General features: G+C 38.1%; 1 protein-coding gene across 6 annotated transcripts in view; it reads right to left on the reverse strand.

Annotated features, from left to right (window-relative positions):
• Window positions 1–15629: 15629 nt before the first annotated feature.
• The window catches only part of BMP5 (bone morphogenetic protein 5), a 118345-nt gene continuing 110618 nt past the window's right edge, over window positions 15630–23356 (reverse strand). For 2 of the 6 annotated variants that reach the window (XR_011529817.1, XR_011529815.1), the window contains 4 exons: window positions 22529–22605; window positions 20852–20962; window positions 20102–20201; window positions 15630–17458 (listed from right to left, as the gene is read on the reverse strand). Coding sequence is in view for 2 of the 6 variants with exons in the window: in XM_008515308.2 (XP_008513530.1) it covers window positions 17309–17458; window positions 20852–20962; window positions 22529–22605 (338 nt within the window). In the remaining 4 variants the exon portion in view is untranslated. Of the gene's footprint in view, window positions 17459–20101; window positions 20207–20851; window positions 20963–22528; window positions 22606–23356 lie in introns of all 6 variants that reach the window. The other 4 variants (XR_011529816.1, XR_011529814.1, XM_008515308.2 and 1 more) reach the window with 2 other exon arrangements.

Consider the following 23356-nt stretch of genomic DNA (forward strand, 5'->3'; position numbering starts at 1 on the left):
GTGCCCAGTAGTATACGGTATTTGGTTGCTTAAGTAGAGCAGGGAAGAGACAAAAGGAGTTTCTGGCATCAGAGACCCAGACAGCCTTGTCTAAACTGGACTCTTAAGGTATACGAGCCTTCCAGACACCTGGGAGAGAAGTGCCAGAATGGGTATGATATTCTAAGAAGGAAATATTCAGGAAGAGGGACAGGGACAGGAGAAGAGCAATGTATTGTTTTTACTCCACCATATTTCTCAAGATCAGCCCTTGGCGGACATAACACAGCAAATACTTTTCTAATGTATTTTATTCACCATAGTATGCTCCTTTGAAAAAGTTTCTAGTTCGGATTTGTGAAATGAATTGTTTTGGAATATATCTCCCACCAGAGAATAAACAATTAACCACTTTATTAAAAAAAAAATAATTTTATGTTAATGAGAATGTATAAGGAACAATGGCCCATGGCTATACAGATGTTCATGAAACAAGATACAACAGCTGGTACGAGACAGCATCCAAGAATCAGGATCCTTCTACCATGTAATTAAACTATAAACTATCCTGTTTTTTAAAGACTGTCACTAAGTAATTATTCTTTTGACACAAAATAAGGGGGAAATTTCTTATTATTCTTGGGAAATAACTTGAGCTTCAGCTCCCCAGAGTGACAATTTGGGAACTTTCAACAGGAATGCACCAGTTGTTCTTAATTGCCGTGAGGACTAAAGGGAAATAAAGTACACGATATAGTACTATATATTTACTATCTGCAAAATTAAAGGAAAAGAAATCAGGAAAATAATTCCAACTGTAAGTAAATGATGTTTGTTTAAAGAATTTAATGATAATAATTACCTTTGTGATTGGATAACCACATTGAAAATTATTTGACTTGTACAACAAAAATTAACTTTGGTTTCTTTCTCTTTTATCATACCGTAATATGGGATGTAATCCTAAAAGTAGATCTTTAGTTTAATTCCCATGGAAAAATAATAAACATATGAGAGATATTGGACATTTATATTCATTCTAGAAATAAGCTATATAAAACATCTCTGTGCTTGCCCAGAACTAACATTTCTAAGAAACCAGAACATAATGATACCCAAACTCTGGGGCTTTTGTTGTATCAACCAAGTGTCTTTCATCACTGAAAAGGAGAAGAGAGCCCTTGGAACAAAATTCCACCTTATGTTTACAGCTCTGTATCAGTAAGTCAGATCCACAATAATGCTCTGTAACAAGCAACCACAAAAATCTCAACAGCATACAGGAATAAGCATTTATTTACACACAAGTCTTGAGGTTTCTCATGAGTCAGCTAATCTAAACTGGGTAAGACTTGGCAGCTCTGTTGATCTTGACTGGACTCTTTGATGTGTCCACGGATGCTTAGCTCCAAGAGTTACTTATCCTTTTCCCGGAACAGCAGGCTAGCTTAAACCTACCCTTATGGTATTAGTAGATGTGTAATAGAGAAAGCACACCCATACAAGTGCTTTTCAATGCTTTTTTCATATCACACCCACAAATCTTCCATTAGACAAAGTAAGTTATGTGGTCAGGTTCAGAGGCAAGGAGTGAACAAATACACTTCATCTTTTTACTGAGGAGAATTTCAAAGTCCAACGATGACGGAGCATACATAGAAGGGTGAATCACTGGGTCTACGAATGCACTCTACCGTCACCCCCACTGCAGCACAGAGGAGTCTGCTCCAGCTTCTTCTATGGCTGCCTTCTCTAATTCCATGGGCCCCAAGAGCCATTGCATTTTGTCATTGGTGGTTTTCATTTGCTTTAAAACATATATAATACTATTTATCCCTTAAGCATCTTACACAAACCATTCACAATTAATTTCAATATAATCAAATCTTTCTTGATCCATAAAGACATCTCTCAGAAAACACCTCTTCTAAACTGCCCATTTGGGGAAGTGATTTAGGTGAATGTGGTATCTGAGGTTCATTCTTTGGAGAAAAGTTGATACCACAGGTCAGCACTTGAGCATCTTCTTTTAATGAGGGGTCCTAGCAGACACAAATGCACCATAGCATGAATGCGATAATCAGGCAGAAAAAGATAACCAAGAATGTGGAGAATGGACATTCACACACCCGGGTTTTCTGCCTCCCATCCATCTTCTAAATTGCAGCTAGAGTAATTTTTCTATTTAATCTTTCCTTTCTAAATTGTTCTCTTCACTGCATCACCCCCATTCATTGTTTTTTCTTCTTCTTCTCCCCAAAGACCCCCGGGACAGAGCTGTATATTCTAGTTGTGAGTGCCTCTGGTTGTGCTGTGTGGGATGCTGCCTCAGCATGGCTTGATGAGCAGTGCTATGTCCGCACCCAGGATCCAATCCGGCGAAACCCCTGGGCCGCCAAAGCAGAGCATGAGAACTTAACCACTCAGCCAAAGGGCCGGCCCTTCATTTTTAAATTCTTTGTTAAGAGCCACATACATCTGATACAACAGAAGGTAAACAGTGAAGATGAACAAGCCTCAATAGTTTTAGTATTTGCTTTTGGTTTGAACAAATTTACATATTTATCCACAATTATCTGAATAATAAGCTCTTCCCCCTGAAATTGTTTAGATTCCAATTTCAAAGTTTTTATACTCAGCTTATAACTTTCACAAAGATCCTAATAATAATCATGAATAAAGTTACAGTATCAGGCTTTTCTGATTTCCTACCATTTCATGCATCATTTTGTGCAATGTTTGGCAAAGCACAAGTTCTGTCTCTTTAAGTAATGTTTACTTCTCAGGGATCAGGTAGGTTCATTTGAAAGAAATAAAGGATCATCTTCACATTCTTTTCACCGGTCTGTCTAACATGGACTTGGGATCTCAGGGATGCAGGAGGAAAGTTCTAAGAACATGGTCAAGATGCAAGAGAAAGACTTACAGAGTAGCATCATATCCTGATAAATGCACAAACTCAGGACACTTGATCAGATTCTTGATTCAGAAATCATCTGAAAGACACCACACTGTTTAAAATAGCTTTTATTTTATTGTCCATGATTAAAATAACTTTCTCCAAGGCTAGGTTGCATGCAGTGAACTCTGTGAGCTAATCTGCTTGCCTTTTTCACTTCTTGCTTACTACCGTCATACCCCAGGGGAATTTTTGATGGAGTTTGCTCAGGATTCTTTTGCCACAAGAATTATAGCTACCACTCACTAATTTCTCTCTATGTGCCAAGAACTATACCATATTACTTGAAATATTATTACTAATATTCACAAGGACAATCAGATAGTTATTGTTATTATTCCCAATTAAGAATGAGGAGACAGACTCCACCCAGGACATTAGGGGTCTTGTATGGCATGTTAAGGACCTAGGATTTTATTCTCGAGGAGATGGGGAGTCAATGAACAGTTTGAAGCAGGTGAACATCATGATCAGAATTACGTTTTGGATAAATTATTCTGGTGACAGAAGTTACCTAATCCTTAGTTGATTTGTCACGGAAAACAATCAAGCTGGAGGCTTGTTAGGAGGCAACCGTAGCTGGAGTGAGGAGAAATAATAAGATCTAGAGCTAGGGAAGTCGCAGAATGGAGCTCAGCCCCCTCTTTTATTTTTTAACCATGTGTAAACTCACCATATGACCTTTCTCAGCAAATAAACTTCCAGGCAGCCTTTACCCATAGATGAGAATTGACATGCAAATAAAATCCTTTTTGCTATTCTTTCTTGCCAAGATTTTGTTTTAACCTTCTAGATGGGTTTCCTACAAATACTTGCTCTCACACTGCTGCCTGATAGCTTATATTAGTCGCAATAATGGCTAATTAATGGCCAAAAAATAAGTTTCATACCCTTCCTCCTATCATTCAAGTCCCTGTGCTGACACCCTCCTTCATACAGGGTATTATTTCCAATAGCTGTCATTTAAACCTTACTGTTTCAGTGAAATTAAAGCATAAAGCAATCCCCTTCAGCCTTTTCCTTTCTTGCTTCAAGCTTATTTATTCTGCTAGACTGTAATGCAGCCTCACCTTGCCAAACCCTAAGCCTACATATTCATCAAGTCATGTCAAATGCTCCCTCTGCTGTAGAGCCTGACTTGGTTGCTTCAACCAGAATAACTCTTCCTCCATTAAGCATGCTGAATTCTTTACCTATATCTCACTATAGGGGCTCATCATTTTTTTAAAATTTAAGACTTTTATTATGGAATATTGAATATATGCAAAGTAATGTATAAAAATGAATGTGGTGGATTATTGCAGTAACAGCACCCAGTTTGTTCATGCCTATTTATATTCATGTATTTCCCTCCCACATAGACTCCGGGCTTGGTCATACGACCTGCTTTGCCTTAAGAGACGATAGCAAATGTGATTCAAGACCATGAAAAGGGCTTGCACAACAGGCTGTGCTTTCTAACTTCTCCCAGGAATCTGGTAACCACTAGCATGGAAATAAGCCTGGGTTAGCTGACTGGGGACATGTGGCCTAGCCACCCCTACAACATTTAGCTAACCAGCTAGCACCAACCAACAGCCTGCCCCAACTGCCAGGCGTGAATGAGGCTCTCTTAGACCACGCAACCCCAGCCGATGCGTAAACTGACTGCAGTGCCAGCATAAGTCCAGACAGGAGCAGTAGGACAATCATGGCTGAGCCGAGTCCAAATCTCTGATCCACAGAATTGTGAGCTAAGAAATCATTGTTGTAACTGACTAAGATGTAAAAGAATTCTTTTACACAGCAAAAGCTGAGACACGATATACATGCATTTTTAGAAATATTAGTAAACAAGCATTTGTATTGTAATTCATACTAAGAAATAGCATTATCAATAGCCCCCTCCTCAATTAAAACCACTTTCCCATCCCTTTCCCATTATCTTGAATAGTGAATTTTTTAAATCATTCCTTTGCTGTTCTTTAATGTGTGTGTACATATAGATGGATATTTAGTATTGCTTTATTTTGAGATATATAAAAATTATATCATACCATATGTAATCTTCTATGATGTACTTTATGTTTTCAACATATTTGTAAGATTTATCCATAGGGTTGCGGGTTATTCATTTTCACTGCTATATAATATGATGTATTTTTCCATTTTCTGTAGATGAACATCTGTGTCATGTCTGGGTTTTTAGTTGTAACATACATACATTTATTTGTTTTTTTATTATTGTTGGCTCAAATTAACAGTTTTGTCATAAATTTTCTTGTATAATTTCCTAGTTCAGATCTCCACAAGTGTTTCCATGGTGAAGATTTAGAAAAGAAAAGAAATCATTAGGTGATATAGTATGTGAATTTTCTTTACATAATTATGCTCAAATGTTTTCAAAATTATTTTAGCAATTTTTATTGCCATTAGCAGCATAATGATCCATATTCTCTCCAACTGTCAATGTTAAAACATTCTTTAAAAACTATTTGCCACTCTGGTGTGAAATGTTACTCATTGTGGTCTTTGTTTGCCTTTTCATCAACGGTAGTGTGGTTGGACATTGTTTCACACGTTACTTGGCCATTGCTCTTCCTTTTTTGGGAAATTCTATTTAAGTTTTTCCTCACTTTTCTATTGGATTGTTCCTATACCTTTTATCATCCATTATTTTAGGTTTTTTCTGTCTTATTATCTTTAGAGTATGTCTCATGTAAAATTAGTTAGTTAGTAGGAACTTAAACTCTTCATCAAGGAAAGCTACTTTTTTAGACCATAGAGTATTACACATGTGCCAATTTATACAGATTTTTCACGAAAAGCATTTTTCCAATTTCATTTTCTTTTTCACAGTTAACATTATAGTAAACTGGGTTGGTACCCTTCTCTCAAAACAGATTAAGCATCTGTCTTCCTGATTTGATTGCCTGGCGTTCTCCACATCCTTGTGAGGAGATGCTTGAAAGGTAAAGTAAGAAAACAGACTTCTTCAAAACGTTCCTCCTAGTTCAACATGCAACAGACTTGGCTAAGCCCTTCTAAATCAACTCCCACAACATCATCTAGGATACAGCACTCCCTAAGAGAGCTGTTAGAAACTTTGAATAATAAAACAGATAAAATACAGAGCATACTTAAAAGACTTCTTCAGGCTCTAGAGACAAAATATGAGGCACTGATATTTAAAGCTAGTAAAATTGAAATAAAAGCAACCAGTACAGATTAAAGAAAGGTATCAGAAAAAAATACTATGTTCTATTTTTATAATTAGTATTAACACATGATACATGATTATCTGTAATGGTAAATAAAAGACCTTAACCCAGTAATAACATTATCCACCTACAGAATAGTTGCACGAATACCACAGTATCTAGAAAATTTTGGACTGATATTCACATTGTTTCCTCATGATGTAAATTCTTTTGTGTTAGTATATACAGTTCTTTAAAAAACAAACTTCTTTACTAACTAATCCTAATGCAAAACAGGTTTCAGCTTCACAACCAGAAAATGGCTATAATTTCAGCCCAAAATAAAGCTATGTGAATGAAAGAAATTTTAATAGTACACAAAGGAACTTACAGTCAAAGAGTTCAAGGCAGAATTGTGTCTTGTCTATGCTGAGTGATAGGAATGATCAAAAATCAACAGTACTTCTGGGGCCGGCCCAGAGGCCTAGTGGTTAAGTTCGTGCACTCTGCTTTGGTGGCCCATGTTCACAGCTTTGGATCCAGGGCACAGACACAGACACCGCTCATCAAGCCATGCTTTGGCGGCATCCCACATACAAAATAAAGAAAGACTGGCACAGATGTTAGCTCAGGGCCAATTTTCCTCAAGCAAAACAAGGAGGATTGGCAACAGATGTTAGCTCAGGGCCAATCTTCCTCACACACACACATGCAAAATCTACAGGGCTTCTATGAAATGTCTTTCAAAGTCTTTCTTAGAAAGCCATTTTAATATTCAGCAGCACTTTAAATCAGAGATGGCTTCCTTATGTCTCTCCTAAACCTTTTATGCTACCATTAAAGCTCTTTTCCTTCCTCATTACATGTATAGAATTGGTGGAAAATCATGTGTTACTTTTTTGTTCTTCATTAAGAACTTTTTTGCCAATGACATTTTACACAATTGTTCCCAGATAGTCAGCTTCATCCATCTTTTTTTTTCTCACTGCTGTGTTCACTTTCCCGAAGCTCCTTGAACTATTTTAAATACACAGCCAGCATTAGTATTACAAAATTAGACAAAAATGTTTTATCAACTAACATCTAAATTGTATTTTCTGCAAAACTGATAGGAAGTTCCACTTGACCTTTCATGGTAAAGAGAGAGAAGCTGACCACAAAGCCCTGTGGCAGACAGGACAGAACTAAGTTCATTGTCTTCATGTCAATATCTGTTTCCCACAGACAGACCTTGGGTGTGATCAAGCTGTGAGTAATAAAAGCTGGAGAAGCCTTCCCATTTACCACAGGTACCTGGATCTGCAGTGTGATCTCACTGACTGCATGGCTTTAAATGCCATCATACGCTGATGACTTACAGGTTTATATCTGGCCAGGACCTCTCCTGTAATCTCGGGACTTGTATTTCTAAGCACTTTCTGAATGTCTCATTCAGAAGTTAACATGCCCCAAATCAAACTCTCAACCCCTTGGGGCAATCCCTCCCCTTCCTCTGCTGGAGCTCAGTAAATGATTCCTCCCTCCTTCCACTTCCTCAGGCCCTATTAATGGAAGTCATCCTTAACTCACTCTTCCCTCACATCCCATTAGCAAATCCTATCAACACTACCTTTGAAATATTTCCAAGTTCACATTACTTCTCACCACTTCTACAGTTACCACACTGGTCTGAGTTACTATACTCTCTAGGACTGCATCATTTCATTATCCCCTAAACTGTGCTCTGTGCTTCTGCTTTTGCCGTCCTACCCAGTGCTCTCCTCACAATGGCTAACATTCCTTTGAAAACACAGTCATGACTTTTTCTACTCAAAATCTCTCCAAATGGCTTTGCACCTCAGAGTCAAAATTCAGAGACCTTACAGTGGCCTTTAAGACCCTATACCCTCTGACTCTCTGCTACCAGCCTGAACTCATGTCCTTCCTCTCTCCCCATCACTCACTCCACCAGGCCACAACGGCCTCCTTGCTACATCTCAGAAATGCCAACCATACTTCTGCAGTTGTTGCTGCGTTTGCCTGGAATGTTCTTCCCACAGAGACCTAAATGCATCGCTCCTGTTGTCGCCACATTCAATTCTGTACCACCACCGTATGCATGAGCCTTTATAGAGGTCTTCTTTTGTCTCCTACAATTTAGGAATACTAAATCATCCTGTGGGCTCAGACTGTGCTCCTTGTTTTATCCAGATTAGAATGCTCTGCAGCTGCTAGTGCAGGATGCAACGCAGGAAGGACCTGAACTCCTCTCCTCCCATGGACACACCGAATCTACAGCTAAATATGTAACAATTCCCTCAAAAATCTACTAAAAACTGGCAGACAGACCCCTTCATGTTGGGCCAACAAGAAGGAAACCACGTTGAAGCAGCTTGGAAATGCTGAGACACAATCTCGCCATAAACCCCAACCCAAGCATGTTGACGCACAATCCGGAGGGAATTCAAAAGTTGGAGCATCTCCCTGAGCAGCAAAGGACTTGTCCCTCACGTGGGGCACCCCAACTTTCAAGGCCCACACTTGAGAGATAAGCCTCCAAGACACTTGGCTCTGAGGACCAACAGGAGACCAGCAGGGCTGTGGGGATCTGAGGATTGGTTCTTTCTTTGTTTTTTCGTGAGGACGATTTGCCCTGAGCTAACATCTGTGCCAATCTTCCTCCACTTTACATGTGAGATGTGAGGACCGGTTCTTAAAGAGCCACACACAGACTCACCTCCCAGGCCCAGCACAGAAGCAGCCATTTAAAAAGCATCCAGGCTTTGTGTGAAAGAGATTCATTTGCTGATTTTGAAGCATTGGTCTAAGGGGCAGGTGCCTGCTGGGATACTTTCTGTGGACAGAGGCTGGTAGACGCCATCTTCCTGCCTTCTTCTGCCTTGCCAAAACTGGAGGGCGCCATGTCTGTTTTTAAATTTTCATTTCTTTTCTTTTTATTTCTTTTTTCTCCCCCCCGTTTTTTTTTTTTTTTTTCCTTTTTCCATGGTTACCATCTTTGCAGTGGGCACCACCTCCAGCTCTCCAGCGGGCCAGTACCCACTAGAGGGGAGCTACTACAGGCATGTGGTGCCTGTGGCACCTGCCACCCAAGGGATGCCCCTTGATCACCTGGCTCTGGAGGCCACGGGACTGTAACAATCGGAGAGACAGTTCTTGGCCAACTACCATCCCCAGGGCACTGCACAGACGGCAGGCTGAAACCCACCAGGTCCTCCTGAGAAAGGGCCTATTTGCTTTCCAAAGAGCTTTGGCTAGAGGAGCCGGCTTCAGGTCTGGCACACACAACACATGGGGGCCTACGGAGGGACTGTCAGGGAATATAGCCCTGGGGACACCAACTTTGTGCTCTCCCCCTGGCTTGCTACAGCTCCCCGGTGTCTACCAGAAAGGAGCTCATACACACTTCTGGAGCCCTGGTTTTCTGCCTGCTACCCAGGGGACACCTCCACATCACCTGGCTCTGGTGGCCAGCAGGGCTTACACCTGTGGTCCCACAGGACTGTATATATTTGCATTCTTGAAAAGCTGCTGCCTGAGGGTCTGGCTTTTAATCCACCTGAGTCTAGCTGCTGACTGAGGTCCTCCCCTTTGGGATACTGACTGGCCATGATGCACTTTCAGCTGCCAGGTGCGATTCAAAACAAAATAGGCTGCTGGGACAATCACAGAGGTTGGAGAGACAACTGAGAGCTAGGGCAGGGCTGAACGACGAGGTTCATCTCCTACACAAGGCCACTCCCTCAAGACTGGGAGAGGTGGCTGTTTCACCTAATGCATAGAAACCAACCCAGAGAGTCAGGTGCAATGAAGAAACAAAGGGAGATGTTTCAAACAAAAGAATAAGATAAAATCTCAGAAAAAAATCTTACTGAGGGGCCAGCCTGGTGGCCCAGTGGTTAAGTTCACATGCTCCACTTCAGTGGCACAGGGTTAGCCAGTTTGGATCCCTGGTGTGGACCTACGCACTGTTTGTCAAGTCATGCGGTGGCAGGTGTCTCACATATAAAGTAGAGGAAGATGGGCACGGATGTTAGCTCAGGGCCAGTCTTCCTCAGCAAAAAGAGGAGGATTGGTGGTAGATGTTAGCTCAGGGCTAATCTTCTTCAAAAAAATTTTAAAAACCTTACTGAAACACAGATTAGAATGCATTAAAAGTGAAAGATACTTTGGCAACATTCATTGTAAGGTGAGGAATTCAGTCCCCTCACTGTCTCAATTTTGACAGTCTTCCTTTTATGTTCGCTGTTTATTTTCCATTAAAATAATAAATTAAGACACTTCCTACTCATTTCCAAATCACTTATAGAACATCAACTCTGAGAATATGTTTATGATAATGTTTTAAGGGATTAATAAATGAGTGAACACGGTAGGATATCTTCATCTTAGGATCTCGAAGGAGTGTAAGATTTTCCCAAATAACTACAGTAGCTGGCTGTACTTGTCTCAGAAGCCAGAGAGCGGCAGTGGTTTATTAGAGAGCTCAGACAAGGGTTTGGTGTGTTTGGTCTTTTTGAGGAAGTAGCAAAGGAGAAAGGCCTCCAAGAATCAGTAGGATATCAGCTGGCAGAATTGAGGGAGGGCATTTCCGATGAATGGGAAAATGTTATCAAGACCCAGAAGCTGTATTAGTGTATTGGGGACACAGAAAGTACTTTAATTTACTTTCACTTAATAATAGTTCTCACACTCCAGAAGTGTGAGGTGAGAGTCATTGGAGCCATTAGGTTCAACAGCCAAGATTTTTCAAAGATTCTTCCTTTTCATCATAACGTCTTTGGAGAAGTGCTTGTTCTCTTATATAGACTTTATTTATTTTTTAATTAGTTTTTTTTTTGAGGAGGAGGAATTGCCCTGAGCTAATATCTACCACCAATCTTCCTCCTCTTTTTGCTGAGGAAGATTGGCCGTGAGCTAACATCCTTGCCCATCTTCCTCTACTTTATACATGGGACACTTGCTATAGCATGGCTTGACAAGTGATGCGTAGGTCCTCACCTTGGATACAAACCCGTGAACCCCGGGCCACTGAAGTGGAATGTGCAAACTTAACCTCTATGACACAGGGCTGGCCCCTATAGGCTTTATTTAATTTCCTAAATGGAACAACTTACACGTATTATTGAGAACAATATTGTGGACTTTCATCTTTAAGACAAATAGTCTTCTAATCACCAGAGTCTTAATAACCTTAAGAAGAGAAAGCCGTTATATCCTTTTTTCTTTATTAATTTTAAACAGGTAATTTTAAAAGCCAATCTACAAACTATGTTATGAGAGATATGCCAAAAATTGAATAGGCAATGATAGTATGTCCTTATATTCAAAAGGAGGGCACTCTATACTCACAGATGCAGCCTTTCTAGATGACATACTCGGTCCATTGTCTATTTGCACATCTCAAATAAGAAAGACAAAGAAGAAATAGGTTGTTCCAATATTTTCTCATATTCTTGTCACAAAAGTAGTCTGAGTTAGCAAACTTATTCTTTTGAAGTTGGTTGAAATGATCAATTTTCCGACATTTTCCATATTTGCTCGAAAATAATGTATTTCTTAAATATTGTTTGCACATCCATTAAGTCACGTTTGTTAATTGGGCATGTCTGCTCTATCCTCACTGATCTTTTTTCTTTTAATCTATCAGTTAATGAGAGAGATTCCCTAAAATTTCTCACTAAAAAGGTGAACTTTTTTTTTTTTGATGAGGAAGATTGTCACTGAGCCAACATCTGTGCAAATCTTCCTCTATTTTCTATGTGGGATGCCTCCACAGCATGGTTTGATGAGATGTGTGTAGGTCCATGCCCAGGACCCAAACCTGTGAACCCTGGGCCACCAAAGCAGAGTGCGTGAAGTTAACCACTATGCCACGAGGCTGGCTCCAAAAAGTGCATTTTTAATTTCTCCTTGTAGTTCTATCAGTTTTTTGGCTTGTGTAGTTCTAAGACATAGAATACTCTGTCTTACGTATAAGCTTAGAAATGAGAGTAGTGATTAGAGGTGTTATCAATATGTTTTGATCCTCATTTCTCTAGTAATCGCTGTTTGCATCAAAATGTAAATTCACTTTATTAACATGGTTAACTCAGTTTTCCTGTGACGGGTATTGTTCTGTTACATATTTTACCTTCATTTTACTATCAACCTTCTTATGTTTTTAAGTTTTAGGTGTGCCTCTTTTGAACAAAATGTAGCTAGTGGTTGAAGTTATTATTATTATTATTTTTAAAGATTGATACCTGAGCTAACAACTGTTGCCAATCTTTTTTTTTTTTTTTCTGCTTTGTCTCCCAAATCCCTCCAGTACATAGTTGTATATTTCAGTTGTGGGTCCTTCTAGTTGTGGCATGTGGGATGCCACCTCAGCGTGGCCTAACAAGTGGCATCATGTCCACGCCCAGGATCCCAACCAGTGAAATCCTGGGCCACTGAAGCAGAGCATGCAAACTTAAGCACTCAGGCACAGGGCCAGTCCCTGAAGTTACTATTTCAATCCAATCCAGCAATAGTTGATCTTTTGAGTCCATTTACATTTAGTATTAGATGACTGTCTGAATTTAGTTCTATCATATTATTATATGTGATATTTCCCCTCTGCTATGTTTCTTTTATCCTTTTCTTCTTTTTTATTTCGTTGAATTGATTGCATTTGGCCATATTGCAATTATTCCCCCTACTGGCTTAGAATATGGGTCAGCAGACTACATCCTATGGACCAAATCCCACCTGCGCGTGTTTTTGTAAATGAAGTTTCATTGGAACACAGCTGCACATATTGGTGTACATGTTGCCTATGACTGCTTTCACACGGCAGCAGCAGACTAGAGCAGTTGCTACAGAAACACAGAGCCTACAATATTTACTATCACGTGCTTTACAGAAAGAGCTAGCCAACCCTGGTTTAAAATATACTATTTTGCATCCTGAGGTTAATGAGTCTAATTTAATCGCTATCACCAAGTGAAATGCAAACCTATATTTCCAACCATCCACCTTCCAACATACGTTCTGTAGTTGTAACGTATTTTACCATATTCAACCCTATTTAATGCTATTTAACTCTTTTGTTTTTTTAAGCCACAATTACCAGACATGGTTATTTATTTTAGTCTATGCTTATGTTTGCCACTTTCCTGCTCACCATTTTTGTGTATATTTCCTTCTGGGGTTAATTTTGTTTCTTCCTGGGCTATAACCTTTAGCAGTGGCTTTGCTGTTGATGCTAAATGCTCTGTCAGTTTTATTTGCCTGAGGATGTTTTTATTTTGCCCTAATTTTTGAAATAGTTTTGCTGAATACACAATTCCAAACAACATTTATTTTTCCTTAGCAATTAGGAGATAATAATTGCCTGTTGACTGACTTTCAAGTTGAAAAGCAGCTTTGATTGAGAGGTCGGCTGTTAGCCCCAAAATAGTCCCCAATTCTCTGGAATACTGATCAAACGGATGCTAGAACTCCCTTGGATCCCCATGGACTTGAAGGTCTTTTAGATTTTCCATCTCTTTCTCTGTCTCAATGCTGCTGCCTTCTGGATAATTTCTCCAGATCTACCTTTCAGCTCACTATTTTTCTCACCAGTGATATCTAAGCCACTGTTGTAACACATCTCATAAAGTTTAAATTTATATTTTTCCTTCCCAGAAAGTTCTATTGATTTACTTAAAATATTTTATATTCACATTTTTATTCCCTCTTCTCTAAAACACATAAAAATACACTTATGTATTACATGTCTCTATATGTGTTTTATTGAAGAAAGTATAAAGCTATAATCTAAGACATCTTATTGATCTTGTGGTTTAAGGAAGATAATTCTTTTCTTTTTTTATAGGTACTTCAGGAAAATAAACACAGTCAAACTTTTTAAGTAGTTTTTATTATATTCTACCATGTAATATTAGCCACAATGAACTGGGAAAAAACAGGGCTCACAGCCCACTAAACCATCAGTTTAGGTCTTGTTTCTAGACCGGTTGAGTCTTGAGGCTGTTATGCAGTGTTCCCTCTCTTATCTTCCTATGGATAAGATGCAGAATTTGAGGCTGTGGGGTGTGGGGCATCCACCCATCCTCTCCCCATTGTGTATGTACTCTGACCTCGAAGCTAGCTAGCTTCGAGGATGGTTGCCTCCATCAAATTGAAACTACAATACAAGGTTAACGTGCATGTTTGAAAGTTTCTGAAATTTCTTTGTATTTTTAAAAGTTTACATCTGACCCAGTTTCTCCTGTCTTTGAACTCTCCGTCTTTTAACCAGGTTTTAACAAATACTACAATGGACTTGGAAGTAATTTTTTGCAAAGCCTTTGCTATTTTTAAATTGCTCACTTGGATATAGTGTCACTTTTCTGCCTAAATAATAATAAATACTGGCATTGATTGTTACTTTTCCTACTTTCTCTTCAACTATGATCGTCATGAAACTTGATAAAATACAGATTTATAGATGTATACCTAGCAATGTAGATGTTTTATCAGAAAAGCTTTCTTCACTTCTAACTTTAAAAAGTTTCAGGCCAAAAAAAAGTGCCAAAGAGAAAACGCAGAAAAGCAGGTGATCTGCGATGGGAATTGGATAGACTGAGCCCTGGAAGGAATGGTTGTGAGACGGTGACTCGTGTTCGGGAAGGAGGAGTTCTTCTGCCTTGAAGGGGGATGCAACGTGAGCTAATTCTTCACTGTAAATGTCTTGGGAGATGATATTTGCCAGACTGTATAGTAGCCAGTAGACTCTGGCTCAGATGATGGTGATACAGGGATTATAAAACGAGAGTTCTTTACTTAAGGAAAAAATAATTTTGGATTTTCTTTCTTGTGTTATCCTTCTTTCTTTAGTTCAACACAGACGATTTATTTTTGCCTTAGTTTTAAAGAACTTGAGTATTTGTGTTTTTTGCTCTTCTATTTTCACAAAGGATTAGGGCCACTTTGCAAAGCAAAATACATATAAAGCAGAAAAATTAAAAACAAAGACACACACAAACAAAAAAGCCAATACGTAACCAGCTAAAAAGATCTGAGTAGTTTGGATTGTGTTAAAATAGGCAAAGTTATTCTGATTTCTGGTAACCAAAGTAATACTAAGAATTTACTATAATAGCTATTTGAGAATAATGTGACGGAGCATCTGTGCATATGTGTATATCCACATCTCCATATATGTACATATATAATTGAGAAAAGGTGAAAATATTGATGTCAATTATATTCCTTCTTAAATGAAAGAGAACAAGAGAAGTATTTTCTCATCCTAATCATCTTTTGCTATTTTTAAAATTCCTTTGTTGTTTGAATAGATTAAGAAAATATTAATTCATGGATTGTTGCTTGGTTCATTTAATGGTGACTTATTTATTAACAACACAAAAACTAGTTTTAGCAATTAAAAACAACTTAAAGAATCAGTAACCCACAAACATTTTACATCTGATATTCTTATATTCTTCATTTGTGACATACTTGCTTACATTTTGTATCCCTCTTAAATAAAGAGCCAAATCGAGAAGCACAGTAGAAACTAGCATCACACGTTTAATATATTTTAAAATATAGAAATATATTTTAAACAGCACATTTAAAGAATAATATAATAGACTTCCATTTCTTATTCTTACAATGGTACACCATTAATCAAAAAATATATTAATTAACGTACCCCCCAAATAGTTATTATCCAATTTTCTTTAAGATAGACTGTCTTTTAAAACAACATTGCAATAGACCTGAATGACAAACCCATAACATTTTTGAAGTTACTTCTGATATAAGTTTTATTTGAAAGACCCAAAAAAGTGAATAATAAATGGTGCTTTATGAGTATTTTAGATGAACTGTAAATAAAGCTAACCGTGGAGCCACCATGAAACAGCAAGTTATCCATCTAAACGTCAGTATTCAAGAAGTCAGTGTGTGTTAAAGAAAAGCCTTAGAAGACAGAGAGAGAAACAGAGAGAGAAAATAAATTAATTTCAGAGGGAAGGACACACATGCACATACACACAACAGAACCTTCCCGTTTGGAATTATTTGTGCTTGGAGAAAGGTTTACAAAATCCCCTTACAAAATCAGGTTTTCATTGAGCTCATTCTCAAAGATATGAAAAATGGATCTCAGCTGGTCTTTGGAAATGGCAATTCTGTCAAAGCCATTCTGGGATTTTTGGTAATTTCCTCCAGTTTAGTTTCAGTGCTTTTACTCTAAATAAAATCCCTTGCATCACATCAATCAGCAAACTCAGTTATAAAGGAGAGCTAAGGAAAATGGCTCTGTCGGCATCTTTGCTCCGGTATATTTTAGGCATGCAGCGACTCTTGTCAGTGGGGAGGGAAGTGGAGCACATGTAAATGTTTCTTTATTTTGGACTCTTTAAATCTGAAAATTATGTGCAGCAGTAGTGTTCTAGATAATAGGCAGACATGATTTATTTGAGGTAAGAAGGTTGTGCTACAATTTTTTAGCGTTAACTTGGAAAGTTATGGACACAGGCTCAAACCTGTCTCCACAAAATTGCTGGAGCTTTGAGCTCTTTGCAAAATCTACAATCCACAAGCCAAGAAGGAACGCGCTCCTACAGTTACACCAATTCTGTTAAAGCAAACAGTTATAACAATTATGTGCAATCTTGCAGCTTCTATCTTCTGCCTACCATTTATTTATTCAAATTCAGTTCAACATTTCACTTTATCTAACGAAGCAGAAACTCTAAAAGAAAAATTGTGTTTATCCAAGAATTTTTGTTTGGGTTGCTATCTTTTTAAGTTTTATTTCTAAATAAATATCATATCATAGTTTTCCTTGGCACAACGTAACCAAATGCATTCAATTTCCTTCAACAATATTTAAGAGTCAAAGGAGTTCTAATTTCAGAAAATTATATAAAAATTGTATTAGAAAAACTGTTGGAATGGAATTGGACTTAGCATATCCCATTGAAAGTTAGACTGGGCGATCTATTGTACAATGTAGTGACCTATAAAATAGATTTTCTTGATAAGGCATCCACAAAGAAGAATATATACCTTTAAATAAATAAAAGTGACTATATACATGATATTGTACATAAGTAGAGAGATGAAATGAGCCAGACTAATTTTATGAAACGCCCCTTTTGTCTGAAAGTAGACTTTTTATTGTAGTCATAAACCTTAATACAGATCTTTTTCTTATTACCATTGTTATTTAATATTAGTGGCAACCACATGAGCGCACTACCATATTTCTGTATTTTTTCAAAATGACATTGGAACTGTCATCAAAGTACAGCACAGAGATGGCATTTAATTTGGTTGGAGCACAACAAGGCTTTGGTACGTGGTCAGGAAACATCAGATGAACCTGGGAAAGAAAAAAGTGGGGTTTTTTTAAGAAATAAGGTAGACATTTTGTCTGCAGCTTTAAAATACTATGCTTGTTTTATCATTCACAGTCAGCACACCCCTGAGCTGACCAGCATCCTCCTATTTATGTTCAATGGCTGGGATGGGGGTGGCTGCCCGTAGTGAAGGATGTATTCTTGAGCATTAACACCTAGAATGAACCCAGAAGTTCTACTTATGTGTTGGGGCTTTGAAAAATATTCTACCACGTAAGGAAAACTCCCTCTATGGAATAGCCAGTGGAAATTTTCCTGCGGGAAAGACCGTGGCAACTAGCACTGAGTTGCTTTGGGTTAGAACGACTGCTTCTATTTATTTCATGAGAAATATGGAAATTATAAATGCAAATCAATGAAGCCACACAATTGGACTGTAGAAAGATTTGGATCTAAGAATTATTTTTAAAAGGATAATTAAACAATAAATCATAAAAGTTTTGCCAACTCTTAATTTTCCATCGTAAAGCAAGCATAAAAGTCACAGTAAAATAAACTCCAGGTATAATCCAATAGTTGCTTTAAAGCAATGATTTCAACTCTTCGCAGAATTTTTTACCAGATTGGCTGGAGTTTAATACCCTTTTACTTTCTTCTCTAGACAAATGCCAAAAAGCAGGCCAAGCTAAAGCAGAGGTAAGGAGCCTAGATATTTTACGAATTGAATATCCATCTCCCGCAAAAGCCTAAAAAGGTGGCTGTAGGTGGAAAGTGAAATGCTTAAGTAAAGGGTTTATTCTCATTTTGATCAGACTGGCTGTCTGCCTATGATTTGCAGTAATTGACCAAGGAGCCAGAACGTGGTTCCTCCCTTCCCACCCACCTACCCTGGTCCTTCCCCCAAAGGAGTTTATGGGAATTGCCACTGATGAGTCCTAAGGGATTGACAAAAAGTGAATACGGTCTCTTGGAGTTTTGGCTGCACAGTGTGCTGGCTGAAATGATATAGGAACCTTGCATGTGGACAAAAACAGCAGGAAAAATGAGGTGATCTGACACGAACTTGAAATTTCCTAAGACTTCACAAAACTAAAAGTTGGACAGTTTCTACAAATTTCAGATGCAGCCTGTGTCCCTCATCAGCTTTATCTTCCATAACCCATACACTCATGACGGATAACTCCCTGTTTCAATGGCCTTGGCAGCCTCACGGAGCAGTCGCTCCAAAAAAATGGATTGTTCTTGAATGGCTTCTCAAACATATTAGTCACAAACATGCTTTTCTTTAGCAACAAACATGCCTGTCTTCTTGTTTCATGTCCTTCACAGAACAAACGTAGAGAGTACACAATGCCAGGAAACAAAAGCAAACTTCCCCATGTACGCTTCAAGTTTTGCAATGACGTATGTCCCATATCCCAGGACAGTAATGCAAAGCAGGGTCCTGTTCCAAATCCGTGTCAGATTTTTTTTTAAATGTTTGTTTTTTGACACTGCCTTCTAGACTACAGCCCTAAAAGCTGACAATGTGTAGTTATATATTTATAAGAAAAAAAGAAAAAGAAAAATGAGAGAAAGGGGGAGAATTTGGCAAAGACTTTTTGCAATAATTAAGCATTGCTCAGCCTGAGGGAACCTTTGATGAGTTAGATACACATCTAAGGAAGCAAATGTCTACTTTCTGAGTCATTGAGATGACAGTTAAAAGAGGCAAAGAATTTTCTGAGAAATTAAATGACATTTCTCTATAAGCTAATAGTGGCTTTTCCTCGTGACCCTACAGAAAGATAGTGATCATGGCTGTCCCTTCAAGGCACGAAACGGCGGCATTCTCTCTATGTGACTGGCTTTCAGGTCAATGTGAATTCCCATAGACAAGGCTACAAGACTAGACTTCATGGATTCTTGTTACCCATGGAAGTTTGAACACAACACACTCATCCTTGCAGAGCATACCTGATCCTCAACCCCCAGAAATGATACCCTGTATCAAGTACTTATCTTTGTGGATAGCAAAGACGAAGTCATAGCAGACCTTAAAATTTCCCCAGGAGTTTACTCTATACTTTGTATATGGCACAGAAGTAGGCAATCTCATTGGTCCAGACTAAAGAAAAAGAACATTTATAAACGACTACCTTTCAAAATGCATATTTGTTTTATTTCTCTGTGTTTCTTCACTCCAAGGTTATTGCCAACGTTTTTGACAACGCTCACGCTCTAGTTGCCATCGATGAGCGTCTTTGGTGTCTACCTATTCTGCAGTACCTCTGAAGTCAGTGAAGATGCCAGCAAAACATCAAGCCATTCAAAGATTTAATCTCTCCATTTATGGAGACCATTCCTTATTCAGAAGGAAACTGGGATAACCTTTCCATCCACTTTAAATTTTAAATTAATTGTGAAAAAAGTAATCCGAAGAGTCAACTCCTCACAAATTCTCATAGTTACTCTTGTTTTGGTCATAAACAAGCCTCGCCCACAAAGAGATTTTTTTTTCTCATAGCTTCTGCTCTCTTACAGCCATCCAACAATGGCCATGTATCCCATCATTGAGTTTGCATCTAAAATAAGTTGTTCCCTTCCTTCTCTCCTAATTACGTACAGTTAAAATGTTCATATTAACGCAAACATTCATTTTAATGATATCACATAGGCTATTGCACCTTCTAGGAGCCTCTTGCTTAGTCTTCCAGAGGTTGTCTCTCTGCCACAGCAATAAGTCACACTCCATAAGGCAGGTATGTCAGACTCTCAAGAGGTTTCCTGAGCTCATTAGATAGAGTACAAACATTTAGAGACCATGAAATCAACATTTCACTATCTTTTTCATAAAAACAAGCCTCGGTTATTAGAGATTAAATCACTGCTAAATTCCTGAGTGTGGAAGGGAAAAAAAATGAAGAATAATTCCACCTGAAAGATTACCAAACAAAGGTATCAAGCAATAGAAATGAGTCTTCTACTTATATTCCACATTGAAGAACGTTCATAATACCAAAGTATGTCATGGAACAATCAGAAATAATTAGAGTAACCCCCTCAGATGAAATTCAGTGCAGCTATTATTCGATGTTTTTGCAATGATTACTAGTGAATTGCTGGGTTAGAAACAACCCCTGGGAACCTGCTGGATATTGTGTAGTGAAGAAATCGGTGCAGAATGACCACTTCATGTGATTACTCTAATTCCCTAGCTGAATCCTCCCCATTCTGGAATCAGGATTATTCTTTAAACCAGCCTGCATTTCCTGGCTATACTCACAATTTGTTATTTTGGCTCTAAAAAGTACCAAAGGAGTTTGAGAAAAGAAGATAATGCACTGCATAACTATAAATGGATGCTTTCCTTTAAAACAATTTTATGTGATGCTTGCATCATAAACCATTTCCAACGCTACAAAATCAAAGCATACCAGAGTTTGAACTATGGCATGGTTGGTGGCATTCATATGGGCATTGAGTGGAAAAGAACATTCTCCATCACAATAAAATGCAGCATATCCTTCTGGTGCTATAATCCAGTCCTAAAAATGCACAAAAAAGAACAAAAATATAATATCACCAAAATAAAAAGAAAGAAAAGTAATTCTTAAAGAATACTCAAACATGTTTAACCTGGATAGGTTTCCTTTTTTGGTCCAACAATTATTCTAATAGGACAGCCTCCTCCAAGCCCTTAATTTATTTTTAAGCTGAAGTTTACAAGAAAAGTATAAATATTTTCACAAGAAATTGTCCTCTGTAATTTCTCCCAAGAGGTCACTATGTAAGATATTCATAGCATGTATTAAATCCATGTATTCACGAATAAAACCATAATCATGAAATAGCTTTCTAAATATTGTTTAAACAGGAAATGATGAACTCTGGAAAGTTCAAGTGAACCAGAAAGGAAAAGAATAAACTTAATTGAGATAATTCTCATTACTTCTTAATAACTGATTGTTGGTTTTCGAAGCTTGACAGCCTCCTAAAGCTTTAACATTTGTTCCTCGTGCTGTTTTTCTTTCCATTCATGTATTAACTTTATAAACTCTTTAGAAGAAATGAATGGGAGCAAATTCCTGAAAACTGCACGTGAAAAATTTAGGAAGTAAAAAATTGGCACATGTAATGGTTGCCCTGACTTTTTTCCCAGAGATGTAAAACTTGGCCCAAATGTAAAATTATTGAATGTTGATGTTGAAGGTTTATCATAAATTTGAAAGTGTTTACATTTTAATATTACTTCTCAGTAAGATAGCTCATATTCTGAGGATACATTGTAATGGGATAATGTAATCTAAAACCTTCAATTTAAACTATTATGACATAGAGCCAGTAAAAACTATTTTGGTTAAATCCTCCTCCTCAGCTGGTTGTGAAGCATATGTAAAAGACAGCAGTAAGATTTTTAAGTGCAAGAAGAAAAACTGTTGTCTGTATTTTGTCTTATGACAGAGACCTCATAGTCGAGGAGTCTATTTCTTAGTCTGATATTTTGGGACCACAGGGGGCAAATGGAATTGCTGTAGTTAATTTGAAAAATTGATATTGAAATTAAAAGTTTGGGATATTTAAACAACAGCACATTTTTCTACTTTCTAAATATCATGGGGTTACATTTCTTCTTCAGCATAGTTGTTTTTTACTGTAAACTCTAAAAACTGTGTTTCAATGGTGAAAGGATAATGGAGAAATAAAAATGATATGGATAGGGGCCGGCCTGTTGTCACAGCAGTTAAGTTTGCATGCTCCGCTTCAGGGGTCCAGGGTTTGCCGGTTCAGATCTCAGGCACCGACCTACATACCGCTTATCAAGCCATGCTGTGGCAGGTATCCCACATATAAAACAGAGAAAGATGGACACAGATGTCAGCTCAGGGCCAATCTTCCTCAGCAAAAAAAGGAAAGAGGAGGAATGGCAGTGGATGTTAGTTCAGAGCTAATCTTCCTCAAAAAAGAAAATGATATGGATAATGCATATACTGAAGAGCCATGTCAAAAATAACGGGTTACTGTATCAGAAAAATTAGTGATAAAGATTACGAGTAACTCAGGATGTATAATAAAGCAGAGAAGACACACCTCAGTTGATTGACCATCCTTACCTGCCATCCCAGATCCCGGAAACTCACATAGAGTTCATGCTTCTTACAGGCTTGCTTTTGTTCACTTGTATTATAATCTGCAGATAAAAATCAAATTTTAACAAATGGCAGCTCACCAGGTATATTAATATTTCCTTTGTGATATCACTGATAAAATAAATAAGAGACTGTATTTGAATTGTCAAATATGAATTTGAATCTTAAAACTAGGAGCTACTAACTAACCATGTGAACTTCAGGCAAGTCCCTTGTCCCATTTCTTCTTCTGTAAAATGTAAACAATACCATTTACCTTGTCAGGTTCTAACTGGGGTTTTGTTAGATGCCCCCATGTGATGGTGCACAGCCTGATGTCCTCTACTCACTGAGTACCGGCTGCTCAGTGAATGCTCATTCATTAACTCATTCACATTAGAGTGGTATTTAATATATTTAAATATATCAAGTATTCATACAATACTTTTTTAACATCTTCCATGAGACAGACATTGGGAAAGTGCCAACTGGGATCTTACTGAGTTGATTTTATTTAATAAATATCTTAAACTCAGGAAACCCAAAGTAGACCTTTTGATCATCCTCCTAAAACCTGTCCCATCTAGACCTTTCCATTCTTTTTTTAAAATTTTTTTTGGTGAGGAAGACTGTCGCTGAGCTAACATCTGTGCCAATCTTCCTCTATTTTTGTATGTGGGATGCCACCACAGCATGGCTTGATGAGCAGTGTGTAGGTCCACCCTCAGGATCCAAATCCGTAAACCCTGGGCTGCGGTAGAGGAGTGCGCAAACTTAACCACTATACCACTGGGTCAGCCCCATAGACCTCTC

Source organism: Equus przewalskii, chromosome 19, assembly GCF_037783145.1.
Source record: "Equus przewalskii isolate Varuska chromosome 19, EquPr2, whole genome shotgun sequence".
NCBI classification, from domain to species: Eukaryota; Metazoa; Chordata; class Mammalia; order Perissodactyla; family Equidae; genus Equus; species Equus przewalskii.